The sequence below is a fragment of the Ceratotherium simum genome, chromosome 16 (assembly GCF_057802395.1).
Source record: "Ceratotherium simum simum isolate JZ-2026a chromosome 16, ASM5780239v1, whole genome shotgun sequence".
NCBI lineage: Eukaryota > Metazoa > Chordata > Mammalia > Perissodactyla > Rhinocerotidae > Ceratotherium > Ceratotherium simum.
Window position 1 is genome coordinate 41,239,439 of NC_141915.1, and position 22,996 is coordinate 41,262,434.

The window sequence follows — 22,996 nt, forward strand, 5'->3', positions numbered from 1 at the left end:
AAACTTGTAAGAGTACTGGAAAATGTTCAACTTAAGGGAGCCAAGGACTGGATGAATGAGGGAGTAAAAAACAAGGAAGAAAGCAATTATATTCAACAGTGCAAATAAAAATGAAAAATCACACAGTGCAAACCAGCTCTAAAGAAATACATTTATTTAAAACTTACACTGAGACGAGCAGTAGCTTTAACACAGAACAAGATAGCTTTAGGAACACAAAACAAGCTATTTTACAATGTAATGTCTCAAAGTGTCCTAAATTCTACATCTCCTCTGACTTAATAGGAGAGAGTCAAGATTACACTTTCAGTGGAGTGGGGGCTGGGATACTGCTAGCCCAAAGAACTCCCTGTGTATCAGCTTGAACCAATTATTTATTTTACAGATAACTCAATGAGCCCTAGCACATGGATCACAAGATCGTCAAACATCTAGCAAGCACTACTTTTCACGAGTGCATTATGCAGGAGGATTAAGTTAACAATAAGTGCTCTATTGTATGTGCTTCAATATCAGACATTCGTAGTAATGGTCATATAGAGTAAGATAAAAGCCCTACAAAGGTAATCAAGAAAGAGCAGTTATTTGGCCATCTAGTTAATTTCCTTGAAGCAAAATGACTACTGTATCATGTTATTGTTACTGTATCACATCACTCAACTATGAGCTCTTTTGTTGGAATTACAATGACTAGAACACATTATAATATAAACACAATAACAAAAACAAAAATGGACTATTCTCAAGAAAGTCACCAACTAGAGTGATGAACTGTGCCAAAACGTTTGACAGTTAAAAAATGAAACTGAATTGTTTCTCAAATATTCTACAGTTAAATGGCAACCTATAAGCACCCTACTTTTCTAGTGTAGGCAGAGAACTTGCTTCACAATTCTGTATACTTTCAAAAGACATGAAAGGTGGCCAATATACCCTTTTTATTTAAGCTTAATTTGAGGAAGTACAAAAAAGTCCTGTTAGTTATGCTTGATTCAGCCAAGTAACTAAAATATACAATTTAGCTTACCTGTCTACCTACAGTATAGTGTTCATATTAGAATTATGAAGCGGAGAATGAAATATTTAAACAAACAACATGCTACACAAGTCAAGAAACACAGAGAGGAAAAAAGTGTGCCCTGGAAACTGCCTTACCAGCAGCCTGAAGAGTTTAAAATACAAAAGCACACAAATCTTCCATAAACACTATCTTTCCAGCTTCAAACTTCTGTTCTATATTTTAAAAGTTAGTATTTCTACATTTTTTGGTCCCAGGTATACTATACAAAACCAAGTGATCAAAACAAAATTGTTATCAATGAATTCTGAGATTTTTTTAGCAAAATATTTTTGAATTGGCACAGCAAAAGCAAAGTTGGATATCAAGATACACAAGACTAATCATGCAAACACTGCAAGTGAGACGCGTTACTTAAACACTGAGCTCATGACTGACATTCTCGATAGAGACCACTGATTTTTTTTTTTAAACCATATTGGGGTAGGTATAGTTAAAGGATATCTATTCTGAGAAATAAGCAGCCTCACACCAAGTTATGTACAGTTATACTTTTTGGTATTACCAATTCCTCTCTTTTCCTTCCACAAAACAAAAACAAAAGCAACAAAAAAAGGTTTGCTTGAATACACATTAAGCTGTCTTTTTAAAGCTGTATTTTTAACTGCTTAAATTATCAAACACAATCTTTAAGTTCTCATCAAAAAGGAAATTTCTTTCCCAAAGAGCCATTTTAGGCTGATCATAATCAGAACCTTTCCAAATACTCTGGGAAGTTATTTCCAGTTCAGAATTTCAGAATGTCAGCCTTGAACAGATTTAAGCAAATCTGGTTTCTTTCTTTATTAACAAGTTAGTTAGGATATTTCAGAAACACAAGTTATTGATGTGAAATCACACGTGTGAATTCAAATATGAAAATTAGAAATTCAGTAGTCAGGAAAACCTGCACACACCATCATGCAAGGAAGGACTTACCCCTTCTTTTCAGCCATGGCCTAGGCTGCCTGCTGAGTTAAAAAACAACAGTTTCAATCAAGTTTTCAAAACCAGATTATACCTAAATCTTATGAGTTGTAATTTCTGCCACATCATGTGAAAAAAAGACAACCCTACAAGTAAATTGGTAATGATTGTCTCAGAAGACAACTCTGAGATACAAAACAAAAAAAAACCTTACACCACACCCTTCTGGAGAGAAACTGGTATCCTAACAAGCTACTAAATTATCTCACCACCACCAAGAAAAGGAAGTTTGCTAGCAGAGTCTATCCGAGAGAAATGAGAACTTCATTCAGTGAGCTCTTCTGTCTTACTTGCATAGACCTCTCACAACTAGGAATGAACACTTCTCAGAATCCAAATGGCTTTTATTAAAATAACTACAAACAAATGGAAATTGAGAAAAAGGTAGGATAATATATCCTCATATAGAAATATGACTTGCAGTTTCCCACCCCCATCTCAGTCTAAATTATATGGTTTTAAAGCAGATTTTCAATACATTTTATTGAAAAACTTTGTCCCAGGCAGGAATACTAAGTTAGAAATTTCAGGAAAGTTTAGTATAGAATCCAAGGGCTAAACATTAATAGTCTTGCAGCAAATTGATAGCCAAAATTTCTGGTTGTGCTTTTTTCTTTTGATGTTTAATACAACTAATAGGAAGCTTAACTATAATGGAGTAGGGAAAAAAAATCACTGCATGTGGAATTCAACTTCTAGAATGATATTCTGGAATGTCTAAGAAGATAGAGACATTCCGAAAGAAACAAGAAAAATATACTGGACCCACACTGCAAACCGTTAGAGCAGGAGTCTGTTCTGTTAACTGAGTGCTGAAAGAGTCAACCCGAGTGCTAATGTGTATAAAGCTTGGGAGTGTGGAAGAGAATCAGAAGAATGCATAAAAATAAATAAACGGTAACTGCAGCAATACATTTTTAAGAGCCATAATTATGCACCCAAATTTGGTATTCTAGGCTCAGGCAAAATTCCAATGAAAGTCTAGGGCAACTGGATAAAACATTATTAACAATCAGGGCTGAGAAATAATAAGGCTTCTCTTTAGCAACACTTCTCTAAATTGTTACTTCCTTTTCATCTTGAAAAGTTTCTTTTAGAAACGAATGATGAGGATTCTATACAATATGCATTAGAGCAAAATTTAAAATTGAAGGCATTGAGTGTCGATTGTCATAGGCATTATTTACACTCATTAACTTATCCTCAAATAAACTTGCAACTCCTGAAAAAAGTGTTTTTAAACTTTTTAATGCCTTTGATTTCTCAGTCTACACTAATAACACTTTTCTTCTAAGAGAAACAAATTTCACATACATAACTTCCTCTGAATTCAATCAACAGCTAAAGATCAATACTTTTGCCAGCTACCATCATCTCAGAGTGATGGCTTGAAGTCTCTAATACAGTTGCTAAAGAATGAAAAATATTTAAAAATGCATGAGCCAATCACAAATTTCTTGTCAGTCATCTCTTTTAGAAATAAACAAAATAGCATTTCTAAATAAACACATACAACAAAATATCAATGCAAACATTCTAAAATCTTGCTGAAATATTGTGCTTTTTCCTACAAATTTCAGTCTCACTATTGCACATACCTCCTGCAGATGAGGGCTCAATGCATAAATTCTGATCTTGTCAAAACCATTCAGGAAAAAATGAAAAGGAATATCAAAGTAAATGTGCAAATAAAATTGGTGCTTAAAGCATGTTCAACACATAAGTCCCTAAAGTCAAAGGAGTTAAAACTTGTTGGCAGAAAAACAGCCAAGTAACTATACCTGGTTTTTCCACTTGCCTTTAATAAGATCTTATTCAGCTAGCACACACACACAAACCAAAGTGAGAAAAGGACTGCAAGTAACAAAAATGACCACATATTGAATTGAGTTTCCCACTCTCCAGTTTTTAACAGTATTTCCTTTATATGGGGCAATAATTAGTTCAGGTAGAAAATAAGTTATCGACATACTTTTTCAAGTAACAGTCTGGGTATCTTCACCCTCGTGAAACAGGTATAACTGTTTTCAGCTGCGCGTATTAGAGAACCTAGCATTCGATCTGAGAGCTTGGCACTCGTCGCATGTTTAGGGCGTGCCGATGTATTTCTTGCATCTGTCTGATCCGGTCCTTCTGCCACATCAAGTTTTGAGGCATAGGATATCTCTGTGTGCCATGCAAGTACCGGTACGGGATTCTCACGTGGCAAGCAGTGGCTCTACAACGAGGCTGTGGCATGGGAGGAAGAAGCATCCATCTCTTTCTCTCAGCACAATATCGGTAGGCTTCTTTCCGATACTGTTTGTCAATATCATCACTGTTTTTCCAGCCTCCAATAATGAAAACGTCATCTTTGTAATAGCAAATGGCTGCTCCTTCAATGCTTAGGACCTCTGGAGGTAAGCTTTCAAGGATCTCATCAGAAACTTGGCTGGCAATTTTTCTTACTGCTTCTTCATTTTCTAAAGAATAGCTCTTGGGACAGCATGAGGCTGTCTGATAAAAGTTTGAATTGACCACAGACATTTGGAAAAAGCAGTAATTGTCAATAAGTGGCAAAGATTCCACATCTTGCCACTGTCGAGTCTCTGTATCATAGCAAGTAATGACAGCCTTTAATCCATCTTCAGTGTCCCGGTCCACGGGGGTGCGGGCAGCAATGTACACAAACCGGTCTTCAATGGCTAGTGCTTTGACATCTCGAAGAATCTTTGGTGCCGATTCCAAGTTGTGCCATTTATCAAGCTCGGGATTATAAACAGTCACATCTTTAAAGCCAGGACTAAAGTTGCCATGTCCTCCAATGCTGTAGAGCTTCCCTTTGACTTCTGTTAGCCCAAAAGAATGCTTCCTTGTCATCAGACTACAAACATGTTCCCACGTATTCAAATTTGGGTTATACTTTTCCACAGTTTTAGCAAACCCTGGTTCCATCGATCCAGCAACATACACGTAGGATTCTGTTACTGCAACAGCATGTCCATCAAGGTGATTATGAATGTGGGGCAGGTTTACCCATCTGTCCTCATCGACAAAGTATCCCACACATTCACTTAAATAGTCCCCTCCTTCTGACACACCTCCAATAACCATGATCACGTCCATGTTTTGCCCATAGCGAGGTAATAATGAGACGTGAGAAGCAGGATGCTGGAACGTGCCAGACTGTATGTTCTCAGCTCTCAGGGCATGCCTCTCCACTGCATCGGCCACTAACTTGACGCAAACTTCATTACTGGCCACCAGCCTCTCTGGTTTGACATGCCGAGTAAGGTAAGTAGGTTTCATCTGGGACAATCTGAGCAATTTAAAAAGTTCTTCAAAGTATCTCTCTCTCTCTTCAGCATTTCTCTGAACCCACTTCAAAACTGTTTCAAAGAGAACCTCTTCAGAATCAACCGTAATTTCCAAGTCTGACAGCCAGTCTCGAATGAGATGGAAAGGTAAAGTATAAAATTCCTCATCCTGAATTACTTTGTGGAAATTTCTCCGTATCATATCAGCAGCTTTTAGAGCAAGCTGGCTCAGGGTATACATGTGAGCTAAGCTATGAATGGCCACACAATTAGACAGATGAAGTTTTTTCTTGAGAAATTCTCCACAAAATTCTTTTAAACGAATTAACAGGAACCTAAAATCAGAAGAAAGAGAAAGGATTAATTTTCATATGAGCATATTTTATGTGGTTGCATTTTGAGAGCATCTGAATTATACAAATTGAAATGGTTTCATCTCACTTTATGCACAGCTTCTGGAAAAAAGCAAATCCCCTCAAATTAAAAGTATGTTAATAGCATATATAAAATCATCTTTATATATATTTTAAATTATTTATTTTATATAGTTTATGTATAATTATGTATTATACATAATACATATGATTTACACACACACAGTGGAGTTTTTAATTATGTAAGGTTTCCTGGAACATATCCTTTAATAAAGTACAATAGTCCCATACTTTATTTTCACTTTAATTTGCCCTTGGCAAAGGCAAATCCCAATCCAAACTTGTCCAGGCGGTCCTGCCCTAATCCCTTGCCAGTCGCCAGACTCTTCTCTGATGAGGCAGGTTCTCAGTGCAGAGACTTGACTAAGCATCGACTACATGGTACAGGAAATGTGGCTCCTGGGAGGCGCTGTTGGCTCAAACATCAGAAGGAACAGCAGTGGGGCTTTGTGTCAAAGGTTTTAACCTCCTCTTCACCAGAGCTTTCTCCTTGGGCAGCTGGTGAGAGGTGGTCATTGGAGGCTTTGGCCTAAGCTCGGTTCTTATTAAAGCAGGGTGGCAGGGCAAACTCAAAGATCTGAAGAAGCCAGGAAATAAAACAACAACAATAAAAAACACATGTGCAGGACAGTCCAGGTTAAAAAAGAAAAGAAGGTGGTTTGGCATGTAGCTGACTAGAAGTTGTCTGCCTACCTAAATTCACTTAAAGTTAAATTAAAACAAAATAAAACATTACAATAGTTTCAGCCAAATCCATAAATCTGACAGAATTCAGCCTCGAGGGTGGCCAATTTGAGACCACAGCTTTAAAAAGAGTAAGTCCCCAGAACTGAGAACCTTCAACAATACAAGGATGGCTTCATCAGTCCAGGCCTCTCCCAATTCAGTAACCATTCGTTATTATGCTTGTTGTGCTTAGTAACTATCTAACTATGAAATAAACATGAATGAGATAGGCTCCCTTCACCTTCTTCAGGGAAGACAGCATCTTCGAAAGAAAACAAAGAGAAGGCGGAGTGCTAAGAGCTCTAGTGGCTCTCAAACCCGTCTGAGTGCCAGTCATTCCCAGGCTGTGCCGCCAGCCCCCCACCCCCCCGCTCCTATTTTTGGCAGGCACTCCAGGTAATTCTGACACATATTTCCTTGGACAAGTGTTTGGAAACACTGCTCTATGAAAACAACAGCTATCGTATAGTAGGTATTTGCATGTGATGGGCATCGTGCCGGGCACTTCCTATTATTTCCTTACGTTGAAAGCGCCCTGCAAGGGAGGTATGATCAACAGACAGAGTATATGGCAGGGGTGGTGGTGGTAGGGAGAGGGATCCTGCCTCAGTGTTGATGGTAAGATTAGATGAGATGGTTGTAGGGCACTTAAGAACAGTGCCTAACAGTGCTGGGCAGCTGACAGACAGAGAGCAGCTTGAGTTTTAAGTAAATTGCCTAGGGTGTTCTCTCCTCTCCTCACCCTCAACTCCCCAAAAAGCAGGGGCAAATCTAAGAATCTCAAGCTCACATGACAGAAGCCAACATAGCCTGAGTAAGTGCAATGACCCTTCTCCACCCAGTTTCATTTAACAAACCTCCCTCTCTCAGATCTAGGCCCGCCCTGCCCCACAACACCCTCTAATGGATGACCTAGCCTCATGCTTTTTTTTTTTTTTAATAATTTTATTTATTTATTTATTTTCCCCCAAAGCCCCAGTAGATAGTTGTATGTCATACAGCTGCACATCCTTCTAGTCGCTGTATGTAGGATGCGGCCTCAGCATGGCCGGAGAAGTGGTGCGTCAGTGTGCGCCTGGGATCCGAACCCAGGCCGCCAGCAGCGGAGTGCGTGCACCTAACCGCTAAGCCATGGGGCTGGCCCTAGCCTCATGCTTTGAGAATACAGAAGCAACCAGGCAGAAACTTCATCTTCCCACCACCCAATCTGCCTGCAGCTGTACCCTATACTCTGCCTTCCCAGTTCAACTTTTCCTTTTTTTTTTTTTTCTGAGAAAGAGTCACCCTAAGCTAACATCTGTTGCCAATCTTCCTCTTTTTGTACGTGAGCTGCCACCACAGCATGGCCACTGACGAGTGGTGTAGGTCTGCCCCAGGAACTGAACCAGAGCCACTGAAGCAGAGGGCACCAAATGTAACCACTAGCCACCAGGGCTGGCCCCAACTTTTCCCTTTTTTTGGTGAGGAAGATTAACCCTGAGCTAACATTCGTGCCCATCTTCCTCCAGTTTATATGTGGGACGCCTGCCACAGCATGGCTTGATAAGTGGTGCATAGGTCTGTGCCAGGTATCCGGGCCTGTGAACCCTGGGCCACCGAAGCGGAGCGCGAGAACTTAACCACTACACCACCAGGCCGGCCCCTTTCCATTTTTAACATAGATGGATTCTATCCCCTGCTTGGTTTCAAGGACTTCGCTCCTGCAATAATTTCCCTGCTCCTGGAACACCAATTTCTTCTCTTCCACCGAGTCATCTTTCATCAGCACGCAAACATGCTCTAGCCTATCTCAGGGGGCGGAAAAAGACAGACCGCTCTTGACTCCTCCCCAAATATCTCCATGTGTATCATTTTTCTGATGCTCTTTATAGCAAGACTTAAATGGTTCTTGTCAATGCCCTCAAAGACCTCTATTATCGCCAAATCCAATGACCACTTAACGGCTGACAGAGTTGACATGATTGGCTACTCCCTCTCTGACACTCTTTCTTCCTAGGCTTCCATGGGATCAGTCTCCTCTGCCAGTTTCTCTTTAACATTTTGGAGAACCCCAGGGCTCAGTCCTGCCCCTTCTCTTCTCTATCTACCCTCTCTTCCTAAGTAACTTCATCAAGCCCCATGGCTTTAATTACCATCTCCAGCTCCCAATGCTCTTATATCCAACTGCCTAATCAGACATCTCCTGGACCAAAACCAAGCTCCTGATCTTCCTCTCAAACTTGCTTTCCTGCAGTCTTCCACATCTTAATAAATAAATAACCACTCCATTGCTCCAATTGCTTGGGTCAAAAAACTAGCAGTCTTTTCCCTATACCTCACATCAAATCCAACAGCAAATTCATCTCCTCTACCTTCAAAACATGTCTAGAAACGAAGCACTTCTTATCACCTTTATGGCTCCCTCTGCAGTCCAAGCCTCCAGCACCACTGTGACAACCTCCTAAACTAGTCTCTCTGCTTCTGCCCTGCAGCCCCTTCTGCGCTGCTCCATCCTTTTTCCAACACAGCACAATTCTTCAAATCAGACTGCATCATTCCTCTGCCCCAAACCTTTCCATCCCTTTCAGACTAAGAGCTCAAGTCCTTCCTCAGGGCCTAGAAGGCCCTAAGGAAGGCCTGGATCCATCCCCATTACCACCCTCAAGCCTCTCCTTCTCCTCTCACCCTGCATCCCTTTGACCCAGCCACAATGAATACCTGTTATTCTCTAACATCCAGACAAGCTCCATCTCAGGGCCTTTACACCAGTGTCCCTAACTGAAACACTCTACCTCGCCTCCTTCAGTTCTTTGCAAAATGTCTTCTTACTAAGGCATTCTCTATCCATCCAATTTAAAAAAACATCTCTTCTCCACCACCACTTTCTATATGCCCCCAACATGCTTTATTTTTCATCATAGCTATAACAATCATCCAATATGCTATCTACCTTACTTATTTACTGTCCATTTACCAATGTAAATGCAATGAGGAAAGGGATTTTGGTCTGTTTTGTTCACTACTGAATCCCCAGCTCCTTAGAACCCAGTGTATGTAACAGGTACATACACTCCTCAATAGGTATTTGTTAAAATAACATATCCGTAACATTATACTGCCAACATAGACTCCTCCCCATCTCCATGAATGGCATTCACCTGCCTCCTAACCAGTCTGGGGAGCATCCATTCCCGCCCCCTACAATCATTTTCCACAGTAGCAGAATCATCTTTTAAAATATTATAATCAGAGAATTTCTTTACCCAGCTTCCCACCACCCAGTAAAATCCAAACTCCTTATTCCAACGCATTTCACACACCCTCCTCCCCTTCGCCCTACTGGATTTCTTTCTTAGTTCTTCTTTCCTCCAAACGGAATCCTGCCTGAGGGCCTCTGCGCTATCTGCCTAGAATGTTCATTCTCCATCTTTGCACGACCAGTTCTTCCTTGACGTTTAGAGGTCGGTTTAAACGTCACCTCCTCAGATTCGTCTTTTCTCTACCCAATCAGTATCCTTTCCTCTCTTTTTAATGTCAACACAGCACTTATTACAGGCAGACTTGCTTTTTCATTGCCTTTGTCCCTCCACCTGGAATCTGAGCTCCCTAAGAGCAGGGCGTCTTCGCCGGACTGGCCGGCTGCATCCTCAAGGCCCAGCGCAGTGACTGCCCCACAGCACACAGCAGGCGCTCAGTAAGCATCCAATGAATGCATTTCCTCAGGGCTCACTCGAGCCCACCCCTAGGCACTGCCCTCCCTGGACGCGGCCCTCGGTCGGCGAGCATCTGCATCTCCATCCATCTCCTGGCGCCGCGGTCCCCGCATCCCGCCTACCTGTCGGCCAACTCCAGCACCTCGTGCACACTGCCCGTGCTGACGCGGATGCGCCCGGTATACATGTACTCGATAACGGCTTCCACCGTGTCGGGCTCGGGTCCGGGCTCGGAGCTCCACTTGCGCATCTCCACCCGGCCCGAGCGGGACTCGGAGAACTGGCCCGAGAGCAGGGGCGTGAAGTACTCGGTGGCGGCGGCCAGCACCGAGCGGTGCGCCCGGAACTCGCGGCCTCCGGCACCGCCGAAGCACAAGGTAATGTCGCAGAAGAGGCCCTGGCGCCGCTGCTCGTTCTGCCTCCACGACAGCTCCGAGCAGTGAGAACTGCACTCGAAATCCTCGGCCTCCGGGCCCGGGTCGCCCCCGCTCGCCTCCATTGCAGATAAACCGGGCCCCGGCCCGAAGTCCACCGTGCCGCTGCCTCTGACTTCGGCGGCCAGCCCCGCCGACCCGGCAGCGGCCGTCTCCATGCTCTCCATCTCCAGCACCTGCAGAGATGCCGCCGCCGCCGCGGCCGCTGCCGCCGCCACTGCCGCCGCCGCCATCTTGACGCCGCCGCGCCCGAGCGCCGCAGTCTCGGAACGATCCGGCCGTTCTGGTGCGACACAGAGGGATTCTGGGAATAAATAGTGGGCGCGGGGCGGAGCCGGGCGGCCCCGGGTCTGCGCACGCGCCGCCGCAGCCGGCCCACCTTGGATAAGGCTCTGTTGTATTGCTCCCCAGTTGTGATTGTGTGCCCCGGTGGCCTCCCGCCACATCTCGGTGGAAGGATGGCTTGTTTCCTTCCCCTCAGTGAGTAGCATGCCCTTCGCGGTCTTATTGTAAAGCAAAAGCCACCTTAGGCAATCACCCATTGTTAGTGTCTTGGATGGCAACATAGAATCTTTATTTAAAGATTTAAAATGGCTTAGGAGTAAAATTTTTAAAAGAAACAAACACTTGAGACCGAGCCCCAGCTACGTGGATGAGCGTGAGCAAGTTACTTATTATCTCTGAACTAATTTATCTTGTAAAAACGGGAATATTCTCTACGTTGGAAGATCGCTGTGAGGATTAAATGAGATGATGCTTGTTAAGTATTTTGCACAGAGCTTGGTCCATAGTTACTGTTCCCTATATACTTGTTAAAAAGATGACTGAAGCCACTTTTGGGTTTTGAGCAAGGAAGTGGCTCAATTGGATCTGTTTTTACAAGTATCACTGGTGGCTGCGTGGAGAATGGACTGTAAGGGGACAAGGTAGAACGAGGGCACAGTCAGCAGACCAGATGGGGATAGATCAGAGAATTCATGGTAAATCATCAAGGCTTTGGCGACCAGATGGAGAAGTAGAGGAAAGGATGACACCTGTGCCTTTGGTCTGAATATCAGGTGGGCAGGGCTTTGGTTCTCATTCACTGAGAAAGGGGAGGTGCAGAGTTAGGGGAGAAGATAGTGTCATTTTTGGTTTTTTGAAGATAGTGTTTTGATTAATTTTTTTTTTTTGAAGAGGTGGATGAACGTTTTATTTATTTTTTTTAAAGATTTTTATTTATTTTTTATTTTTTCCCCCCAAAGCCCCAGTGGATAGTTGTATGTCGTAGCTGCACGTCCTTCTAGTTGCTGCACGTGGGACTCGGCCTCAGGATGAACGGAGAAGTGGTGCCTCGATGCGCACCCGGGATCCAAACCCGGGCCACCAGCATCGCAGCGCGCGCACTTAACCACCAAGCCACAGGGCCGGCCCAAGGATGAACATTTTAAAAACTGTATATAGTAAAACTATTAGAAAGCGCAGTTCAAAGGAATGCAGATGAAAGTATATGGATGACATGGGACAGTATGTCTTGTTACTATATAGTTTATTTAAACCAAACTGTGATAATATAGAGAAGAGACTGAGGTGGCAGCTGCCCAGAATCTTTGTGGATTACTAATGCAAACTGGCTGGAGCAGAGTCCTTGGACCCACATTTCAGTAACAGACAGACAAGTCAGTTGCATAAATACAGAGAACGTAAAACACAAGACATTTCACAGCTTTTTGCTTTGTGTTTCCATTTTAAAATATGTATACTACAGCTTTACATTTTAAATTACTACTACACGTATTTTGTGACAATGGCTAAGGATACAATGGTCCCATCCCCCTGACATAAGCAGACTTTGGTCTGCAACATGGAATGTTTCAGTGGGATACCAAACAAACACTTAACATGTCATTTACAAAAAGATCCTAAAAAAAATCAGATTAATACAATGCTCTTCATGTTATATGAGGAGGAAGAGGGAAGTGGAAAAACAAGACATTAGGCGTGCTTTAAATGTGTAGTATCTTGAGGTCTTAAAATTTCATTCCCTTCCTCCAAGGAAAAAAAATTTTTAACTAATGGAAAAAAGAAAGCAACATCGTAACACCCTACAATGAGGAAAACACTATCCTTACATGCTTAGATACTTCCATATAATAAATACAGCAGGTAGCAGAGCAAATGTCACAAGTATTGGCTTGGTTTTTATTTCTATGCTTATTAAAAAAAAAAAACAAAAAACATGAAGCTTCTTTGTGTGGACTGAACAGTGTTAGCCTGTGATGTTGGTCCTCAGTGCCTGTACACTGGTGGCTCTTTACATCCAGGCCCATCCTATAGCAAGCTCCAGTGCCAGCTGTCTGCGCGCTATTTCCAGGGGGAGGAGTTCTTGTCTTCACTTTACTGCAGGAGGATTCCTGGCTCAGTTACATGCTCATGTGTTCCGGAAGAACATATGAAATATCATCCCACGGGTGACGATACAGCCCCTGCTTCAGCCTCTTCTGATCAAGATAGTGTCCTAAAACGGAGCAAGTGCATCTTTTTGTTAAGAGTTGGTGAGTTTATTAAAGTTTGGTGAAGGAGAGAGGATAAAGAAGGGAACTCTCTCTTTTTTTTTTTGTGAGGAAGATTTGCCCTGAGCTAACATCCATGCCCATCTTCCTCCACTTTATATGGGACGCTGCCACAGCATGACCTGACAAGTGGTGCGTCGGTGCATGCCCAGGATCCGAACCCGGGCCGCCAGCAGCGGAACACATGCGGGCTTAACCGCTACACCACGGGCCGGCCCCAGAAGGGAACTCTTTCTTTTTTTTAAATTTATTTATTTATTTATTTTTTCCCCCAAAGCCCCAGTAGATAGTTGTATGTCATAGCTGCACACCCTTCTAGTTGCTGTATGTGGGACGCAGCCTCAGCATGGCCAGAGAAGCGGTGCGTCGGTGCACGCCCGGGATCCGAACCCGGGCCGCCAGCAGCGGAGCGCACGCACTTAACCACTAAGCCACGGGCCGGCCCGAGAAGGGAACTCTTTCTAATGCAAAGGAGTGGGGAAGTAAATCCAGATCCATTCCATAAGCAGCTGCCAGCCTTGGTAAAAGGAAATTGTTGAATTTGTTTTCCTGGGCTAGCAATTGAAGTCATTTCCAAGAACAAAGGGACAAAGATAAAAATAAGGGGGAAGTTACAGTAAGGAAGGGAGGATTAGGAACAGTGATCAAGACCATGTGACATCTCTTGTAGAAACTCAACCACATGGTTAAGTGGTGTAGCTGAACCATGGGTAAAACAACCCCAAAAAACAACAACAACAAAACAACTCACCAATGAAGCCCATACTCCTTCCCAGCACAAAGATGCCGTTGAGGGCTCCAATGTCAATATACTCATCAGCTTCCTCCCTGCAACACACCATCGACTTGTAGTTTTAAAATGGCTCACGTGACCGCCCTCCTTCCCACAGACAGTCCAACTTCTGCCCAGGAATGAGAAGCTGGCTCTCTTTGGTTTCAAAGGAGAAAAGGGTGCTCTCGGTGGTGGACGTAAGAGGCAGTTTTTGTTTTCTTTCTACCTCTCCATATTTCCTAAATCCTCTATAATGAGCATGCAGGGCTGTCAGAGTTGGGAGAAAGCAACAGTCAGTCAATGACATGAAGGAGGAAAGGGCTGCAAAGCTCACCGAGTGAAGGACCCACAGTTTCGAAGCATGTCTACAAATGCGACTCCGATGAAACCATCTACATTCAGGATAAGGTTTGGCTTCTGGGAAGGGGAAAAATTCAAAGCATTTATCATTAGTTCTCATTTTTCCCTTGTAATTTTCCACTATTACTACTACTACTATTACCACCAATTCCGACCACCATTTAAAAACCTCCCACCAAAACAACCCAGTTGGTTAGGACAGACTGTGTCTTACACACCTAGTTGATACTTCATATAAGTCTGTTGAACTTAGTCATGCAACAGAAATAAAATTTCCCAGAAAACCAGGTTTGATTTTAGCTGCACAATCAAAATGTAACCTGGCTTTCATTTTCCCCAAGAAATTAACCCAAAACTGTGATTTGGGAATTAGGGCTATTTTCGTTTTTACCTTCGAGGTGGTAATCTTCTCCACTTCCAGTGCATAGTCGAGCAGCGGAGTGGCAGGGAAGTGCTGTTTGACGTAATCTTTGAGGATCTGCACTCGCATGTCTGGGTTGTTTATCTAGAAAGTGACCCAAAGTTAAAGAGGAACTCACTCTACCACTGCTGTTAAGGGACATGTTCGTGCTCGTGTCACGGGTGGACACAACTGTATGTATTGTATCCAGGAGGTGTGTTTCAGGGACCTGATCCACATGTATGATTCCACATAGCATACATTATGACACTGCTGTGGGGCTTAAAGTTTCTGAAGTCCTCTCACATCTCATTTGAGCTTCAAAACAACCTTTGTAGGTTCTCTCTTTTATTTTACAAACAAGGAACTGAGACGTGGAGATGTTACGTGAATTAGCTGGTAAGCAGCAGGGGGCTGGGGCTCCCCTACTCTCCAACCAAAAGTCCTAGGTTCTAGCAGTAGCCATGCTGCCCACCAGCTCAGCAGCCTAGTCGAGCTGTACCAAAGTTCTCCGTTGTTTTTTTCTTAAAATAAATGGTTTTTTTTCCCCCTCCCCAAAGCCGCAGTGCATAGTTGTATATTCTAGTTGTAAGTCCTTCTAGTTCTTCTATGTGAGCCGCTGCCACAGCATGGCTACTGACAGATGGGTGGTATGGTTCCATGACTGGAAACCAAACCCGGGCCACCAAAGCGGTGAGAGCACTGAACTTTTTAGCCACTAGGCCATCAGGGCTGGCTCAAGTTCTCAGTTTTTAACTAAGTAAGCACATGTTGGCAGTAGGGCAGCAAAGCACCCCGGAAATTTCAGGAAAAACTGGACCTGCAACGAATGGAGATGAACTATCTGTTAAGAGACCCACACGAAGCAATAATCTGTCAGCAGGGGAGTGAGACAGTTTAGGCACAGGCCAAATCCCAATGCCATGGTGACCTCCTCCCTTAGCAAAGGGACACACTAGGTCAGAATGGACTCCAGGAAGGAAGGAGCCCAAAAGACTATGTGTGGCAGTGCAGGTCTGTTGCTCTCTCAGAAAGATGCCCTGCGCTGTGTGTGCACTATCTGCTCAGGAGTTGGGGCTGAGCAAAGTTCAGCAAAGCCGGGATGGGACGTGCCTCAGAACTAACTGCCTCCCCTGGTTCTAATGCAGTCCTTGCTCATCAGGCAACCTCTGGATGTCCACCCTGAGCTGGCCGAGTGTTTGAATGCCTGGAAGGGGATGTCTTGGATCACATGCCTGACCCTCTTGTATTAATGTGAGTTGTACACCCTCCCTAGACCAGTGGAGTGACTGACTAAACGAGGCTTCTGGAGCTACAGAACCAAAGACACTGAGGCTAAGGGACCTCTAAGGAGCTGCCCCTGTAAGACCTTGAGCAGCTGCCCACTACCTCTTCTCTTTCCCTTTGATTTCTAAACACAACTCATTCTCAGGACACACAGGGACTACCTGCCCTGTGGGAGCCTCAATTAGCTATTTAAAATATTCACAGCACCGCCTCCCCCACCCCCAATCAGGCCGACCCGATATATTGCTCTTCCTGCCCCGGTGATGTCAGGCTAACCATGTGACTTGCTTTGGCCAATGAAATGTGAGCGCAAGTGAGCTGAGCAACTTCCAAGCAGCTTTCAGATCTTTCACGGGGTTTTGCCATGGCTGTGGTCCTTCTAACATGAGACAGCACATCCCAGACAGGGGCTGCTCCTTCAGCAGCCATGACAGAGAACAGAGCCGCAGCCAACCCACAGTGGATGTAGGGTGAATAAGAAACAAACCTTTGCTGTTGTAAGCTACTGAGATCTCTTGAGTTGTCTGTTACCGCAACAGGCAGCATCATCTAGCCTAAGGTGACCGATTTGTCCCCTTACCCCTGACCTTGGTCCTTTCTCCCATAAGATTCACTGGGAAGAAGCTAAAGTTACCAAGTTTCCAGCTCATTATATTTTCACACCACAATTCAACAAGATAAAAACTGTTTAAGGGCCATCTGTATTATAACAGAAAAAACAGCTGCCTTATATTTGGCATCTGTCAACACGTCCACAGCTTTGCATGTTGGGAGTCAAGAGCCTGGGCATTCCCAACTAAACCGATGCTCTTTTGTCACCGTCCACCCTGTAGATCCAGGCCTTTAAGGGAGCAACAACTTACCGATTTCACTCGGTGACCGATACCCATGATCAGTTTTCCTTCCTTCTTCATCTTGTTCACAAACTCCATGGGGATAATGCCACTGTCAAAGGCTTTGCTGAACATCTTGGCTGCTGCATCCAGGGCACCCCCAAACCGGTCCCCCTGTAGGAGAAGCAAGCCCATGTTGCCCTGAGCTGTAAGAGTCTCCTTCAGCTTCATAGACCCATCTGCCATGCCCTGAACAGCCCCAGGCGATGGGGTTTTACACTCAGGGGCTCCTTCAAGGACCCTGCTGCAGCCAAGAGGCATGATGCCAAAGCCCAGCGTCCCTGCTGTTCACTTCCCAGGATAACAGTACTCACAATGGTGAGCAGCCCCGAGGTAAGGCTGGAGACCAGGTCCTTCCCAGCCCGAGCACAGATGATGGTGTTGTGAGCCCCAGACACAGCTGGCCCATGATCAGCCGTCACCATCAGGCACATCTCAATGAACTGGCAAGAGTACTTGGGCAACCTGGAGGAGGGTGGGCAAAGGGGTGTGGAGGAGAGTTGGAGCAAAGGCGGGCTGCTGAACAGGAGGTACACTGACAAGGCCATGCTCCTACCTTCTCCCTTCTCCCCTGATAAGTCACTAGAGTCAAGAAGGGCAAAAGCCTCTCAGTCTAATTAGACCTCCCAGGTCTAATACTATCATACAACCCAAGGCAAAACCTCCTGATACTTGAGCAGCTCCGGACTTCACTAACATCAAATACTGCTTTTTTTTTTTTATAATTTGTGTTTTTACTTAATATTCTTTTACAATCTTGAGCAGGAGCATACACTTTATTATTTTTGTGAGGAAGATCAGTTCTGAGCTAACATCCGATGCCAATCCTCTTCTTCTTTTTTTTTTTTTTGCTGAGGAAGATGGGCCCTGAGCTAACATCTGTGCCCCTCTTCCTCCACTTTATATGGGACGCCACCACAGCATGGCTTGACAAGCAGTGCATCGGTGCACACCTGGGATCCGAACCTGTGAACCCCAGGCCGCCGAAGCGGAGCGTGCACACTTAACCACTTGCGCCACCAGGCCGGCCCTCAAATACTGCTTTTAAAATAGAGTTAGCGGGGGCCAGCCTCGTGGCTTAGTGGTTAAGTGTGCGCGCTCCACTACTGGCAGCCCAGGTTCGGATCCCAGGTGTGCACCGATGCACCACGTGTCGGGCCATGCTGAGGTGGCATCCCACATACAGCAACTAGAAGGATGTGCAACTATGACGTATTAACTATCTATGACATACAACTATCTGGGCTTTGGGGAGAAAAAGGGGAAAAAAAAAAGGAGGAGGATTGGCAATAGATGTTAGCTCAGGGCCAGTCTTCCTCAGCAAAAAAAATAAATAAATAAATAAAAGAGGAGGATTGGCATGGATGTTAGCTCAGGGCTGATCCTCCACACACAAAAAAAATAAATAAAATAGAGTTAGCAACCAGGGTTTAAAATCTCTTCTTTAAAGACTCATTCCTTTTTTTTTTTTAAAGATTTTATTTATTTATTTATTTTCCCCCCAAAGCCCCAGTAGATAGTTGAATGTCATAGCTGCACATCCTTCTAGTTGCTGTATGTGGGACGCAGCCTCAGCATGGCCGGAGAAGCAGTGTGTCGGTGCGTGCCCGGGATCCGAACCCGGGCCGCCAGCAGCGGAGTGCGCACACTTAACCGCTAAGCCACGGGGCCGGCCCTGAAATCTCTTCTTTAGACAGTGGTTTTCAGCATGAGTTGCTGTGACAGTTTGACTTGTATTTGTGGCGACCCTCTGTGTACCAGACAGAGAGGAGGTGAGGTCCCTGTCCCTTTCACAGTGTAGGAGGCCCCAGGCTTCCTGCAGTGGTCAACCTCCCAACTGATGATTAAGAACCAAGTCTGGAGATGTGGGGACACGAGAGCAGACAGACTGAAACTGCTCAGGTGTTACAACCTGTGAACTTTTCCCAGGAAGGGCCCAAAGCAGGACCAAGACCCACTTCTCTGCAGGCGAGGGCATGACACAAAGCAAGATTTCGACCTGGCCTTCTGCCCAGTGCCACCCCAAGCCCGGGCTCTGTGAATTGTGTACTCGCTGGCCTCCTTGCCAAGCTGTTGGTCCTAGGGGAGGGCTAAGCTTGGCAGTTACAGAGAAAGCCAATTTTTTCTCACATTCAGGCTGATGAGACCCAAATTTGCAGAGGACACAATACAAGGTTGTTTATGCCTGTTCAGCAACTCCACCAGGCATCCACTCTTTAAGCTACCAGATCCGTCCCGATTTCCCCTGCTAACCCCTACCTTTCTCCCAAGAGGCCTGCATTTACTGTTCCATTTCTTTAAAAGTTCCCAAGGGAAAAGGGCTGATCCAAGATCCTTGATGAGGTCACTGCTTTCTACTTCTCTTGGTGGAGACTGGCCTTTCTGTCTTTGGAAGACTTAGGAACAGCCTGTATCTCTTTCCTCTGGCCTTTTGATTGATCAGTGGCCATAAAGACTGACCCTGGACATATTCCCCAAGGCTGCACACCCCAACTCCCTTGTTAGGGGAAAATCATTAACTCCAGTTGCAGGGACCTACTATGATCTACCCTCCACACCTCACCTTCTCTGGAACCAGAGGAGGCCGAGGACCCCGCCGATGCCCATCTCTTCCTTGAAGACCTCGGTGATGGGCATGCCCGCGTAGATGAGCTCCTGTCCTCGCTCGTCGCAGATGCTGGTCATGAACGAGGCAGGTTTGCGGATCAAGCCCAGCTCCTGAGCAGAAATGGGGACAGAGGGAAGCAGCACTATGGTGACCACAGAGATATTTCCAGGACTGCCCCACTGTCCGTGCTCTCAGAACCAGTGTCCCAAGGAATGTCTTAAATTCTGGCGGCCAAGCAACAACTCTGACAAACTCCTCCCAAGAAAGAGGTGCAACAGCCCTTTTATTAGGGTATAGAAAATCTCAGGTATAGAAAATAGAAGCGCCACGCTCATGGCACCTGCGCAGCCTCAGCACTCTTTCTGTTCTTTTTTTTTTTATTTTTTTTTATTTTTCCCCCAAAGCCCCAGGAGATAGTTGTATGTCATAGCTGCACATCCTTCTAGCTGCTGTATGTGGGACACGGCCTCAGCATGGCCGGAGAAGTGGTGCGTCAGCGCGCGCCCGGGGTTCCGAACCCGGGCCGCCAGCAGCAGAGCGCACGCACTTAACCGCTAAGCCACGGGGCCGGCCCACTCTTTCTGTTCTTTACTGAGCATTTGCGGGGCCAGGCAGTGCACTAAGCCATCGACATCCATGGGTTCATTTTAACCTCACAAAGGAGAACAAGCCCTCGTGTTATGGCAGAGGAAACGAGACTTAGAGAGGCCCAGTCACCAGCCCAAGAAAGGGAAGGAGTCCCAAGGGAAAACCTTAAAACACTTCACATACAACTGCCAACCCCCCACCAAAATATAACGAGGCACATGGCTGTGGAAACGGGGGATCCCCCAACATGGCCTTTCCCAAAGGGAGGGGACTGAGCTCCTAAATTTCCCGTTTCCAGAGTTGGGGAACATGGGGGTATGTATCATCAGCCAACTCTGTCTAAGCCCATTTCTTCAGTTATCCCTGAGGAACCTTAATTAAAAAATGCTTTTAAGTTAGCTTTTAATTACAAAAGTATCATGAATAAATACCTCTCCTTTTCAAAAATCTAAAACAGAACAGATCAAGTTATGTTGCCTTTGACCTCCACCCCATCTTGGTTTTCTGCCTTAGTGTTAGTTTAGTGGATACCTTTCTTTCTCTACTTATATTTACATACGTACCTAGACCTATGGAGAATATACAACACTGTTTTGTCTGCATACATTTTTTATAATCATAATAGATATACTGTCCCATAATATGCTGTTTATTAAGTAAATGTGAGCTCACTCCATAAATGTCGGCACATACATAGATCTAGTTCATTCCTTTTAACTGCTGTATAGTATCCCATCACATGACAATACTACAAGTTAGCCATTCCTCCACTGATAATCATCAACTAGAAAAATATTCTTGAATGTGTTTCTTTGTGTGTATATGCGAGCATTTCTCTGAAGTAGCTTTCTAGACATGGAGTTGCTGAGCCATAAGGTATGAGCACTTTTAAATTTGATTGATGTTACCCAACTGCCTTTCAGAAAGGCTGTGCCAGTTTCTACTCCCATCAATAGTTTCTTCACATCCACACAAACAGCATATCAAAGAACCTTTTATCTTTGCTGACCTGATGGGGAAAATTGCTATCACAGCTTTTACTCTGGTTCCTTTTATAATGAGTGAGACTGAGCATTTTTTCATCTTGACAGTCTATTTCCCACTCATTTTTCTAATGGGTTATGGGTCTTTTAAAAATTGACTTCTAAGAGTTCTTGTAGATTAAGAAAATGAGCTCTTCGTCTATGCCATTTAGACAACTAGGCAGAGTGGACACTCTGCTTCACCCCTGAAATCCCTTAGCAAGTGCAGACAACTCTAGGGGACACTGTCTGTCCCAGCTCCGATTGCCTGGTCAGGCCACACAGCTGTGGGAGACACGCTGCCCCTTGCGCTCTTGGGCCCTATATCAGACCCACTGACCACTGGTGAGAAGGGGCCACCTCACAAGCCCCAGCACACAAGGAGAGGGTGGAATCCTAGAGTCAGTCCTGTGCTTTCTGCTGAGGCCCTTAGAGAAGGCTCCCTCAGCGGTGGGGTATGGAGCCCAGAGCAGTGAGCATGTGGTTGCTCTAAGCAGCCTGGTTAGGTAGGGCCAGCCCGGTTTCTAGGGGTTCAAGCCAAATCAACTCAAAACTCACCAGCCTAGCCCCCAAATCTCCCTTGCCCACGCTGTTAGGGATTAGGGACATACGTGGTACCTACCCTGGCCCAGGAGTAGTCCATTGGCACGGTTGGGGGTGGCACCTCCTGAGCAGGTACGATGACCCCTTTGGCCACAAGATCCTCGTACACAGACCTGGGAGGTAGGGAAGGGACAGGAGAAAAGAGATCCACGTGCATTTTATTCTTCTGGGCTCTTCTAAGCCATCCCAAGAATGCTCCTCCATCCAACCCAAACACTTCAGGTTTCTTCATCTCTGTACCCAGTCCTGTCAGTAGCTTATTCTTACTAGTTGAATTCCTGAGAACTAAATTAAAACAGGTTCTGGCCAAGAGCACCCACCCCCTTTCTCTGAATGGGCTTTATAGAAAGCTGAACCTGGAGGCCAAGCAAGGACAAAGGGAGGAATGGGAAGAGACAATAGGATATCCAATAACTGTTCATCAGTCACTCGGAGGTGACCCTTTCTAAATGCCAAGTAGGTAGGCTCAGAAACTGAACATGTTTTAACATGTTTAACCTGCCTAACAGCCTATAGCTGCTGATTCTATAAACAAAAAACAAAACGAAAGCCAAAGAGAAAGAAAGGATTTTGGACCATCGTACAGCTGTGCTAGATGCCTGAGAGGGAAGAGGAATATCGGATACCCCCACATCAGAGAGTCTGCTGTCCTCAGGAGAGAGGGAAAGGGAGCAGGAGGCTGGCATCCTCCCTCGGGTCCACTTACTGGATGATTTCTCCAAGCTCATCGAAGCTCCGGGGCACAAACACTCCTGCCTCCTTCAAAGCCTGGTTCTTGGCTACTGCAGTTTCAGAAGCCTGGTTGGCACAAGCTCCGGCATGGCCAAACTGTACCTGGAGGGCAAAGGAGGGCACTTTACAGGACTCATTAGTCCCCAGAACAAAGGCTCCTGGGGAATGTGAGCACTAGTTACGGGCTGTACCCTACATAAACCACTTCATTCAAGCCTCAAGCAGACTCACTAAATAGGTACAATGGATGACTCTCATTTACAGATGAGGAAACTGAGGTGCGAAGAAGTTCAGGAGCTTATTCAAGGTCACACAGCTGGTGTCCTGGAACCAGGACACAATGCCTGGCAGCCCAACTCCATAAACACCTTCCTTCAGCTTCCCCTGGGGCAGTGGTCAGGGGGATGGAGAATAGGGGTGAGTTCTGAGCAACATGTGAGAAGTGAAGTTACAAGCTGGCAACCTTAGGCTGAGCTAAGCTCACAGGCATGATCTGACGGTCCCACACATACTTTTTATAAAGTATGTACCAATATTAAAGAAACGCAAGATT

At 45.0% G+C, this 22,996-nt stretch overlaps 2 protein-coding genes across 3 annotated transcripts in view; both read right to left on the bottom strand.

Moving 5' to 3' along the window:
* Positions 1–137: 137 nt before the first annotated feature.
* Positions 138–10,883, bottom strand: KLHL11 (kelch like family member 11). The gene is made up of 2 exons (XM_004434477.3): positions 10,315–10,883; positions 138–5,675 (listed from the first exon to the last, which is right to left on the bottom strand). The coding sequence occupies exons 1-2, from the start codon at positions 10,857–10,859 to the stop codon at positions 4,094–4,096; spliced, it is 2,127 nt and encodes a 708-aa protein (XP_004434534.3). The 5' UTR covers positions 10,860–10,883; the 3' UTR covers positions 138–4,093.
* Positions 10,884–12,137: 1,254 nt separating this feature from the next.
* The window catches only part of ACLY (ATP citrate lyase), a 42,772-nt gene continuing 31,913 nt past the window's right edge, over positions 12,138–22,996 (bottom strand). For both annotated transcript variants that reach the window (XM_004434476.3, XM_014790670.2), the window contains 9 exons: positions 22,418–22,545; positions 21,731–21,824; positions 19,454–19,608; positions 17,205–17,355; positions 16,861–17,004; positions 14,702–14,815; positions 14,285–14,367; positions 13,930–14,006; positions 12,138–13,123 (listed from right to left, as the gene is read on the bottom strand). In XM_004434476.3, coding sequence (XP_004434533.1) covers positions 13,029–13,123; positions 13,930–14,006; positions 14,285–14,367; positions 14,702–14,815; positions 16,861–17,004; positions 17,205–17,355; positions 19,454–19,608; positions 21,731–21,824; positions 22,418–22,545 — 1,041 coding nt within the window. In that variant the 3' untranslated portion in view covers positions 12,138–13,028. The remainder of the gene's footprint in view (positions 13,124–13,929; positions 14,007–14,284; positions 14,368–14,701; positions 14,816–16,860; positions 17,005–17,204; positions 17,356–19,453; positions 19,609–21,730; positions 21,825–22,417; positions 22,546–22,996) is intronic.

Coding starts and splice junctions, on each gene's coding strand:
- KLHL11 (XM_004434477.3), bottom strand. CDS start 10,859: ATGGCGGCGGCGGCAGTGGCGGCGGCAGCGGCCGCGGCGGCGGCGGCA. Junction 5,676..10,314: donor GTGCTGGAGTTGGCCGACAG/GTAGGCGGGATG, acceptor TTCTGATTTTAG/GTTCCTGTTAATTCGTTTAA.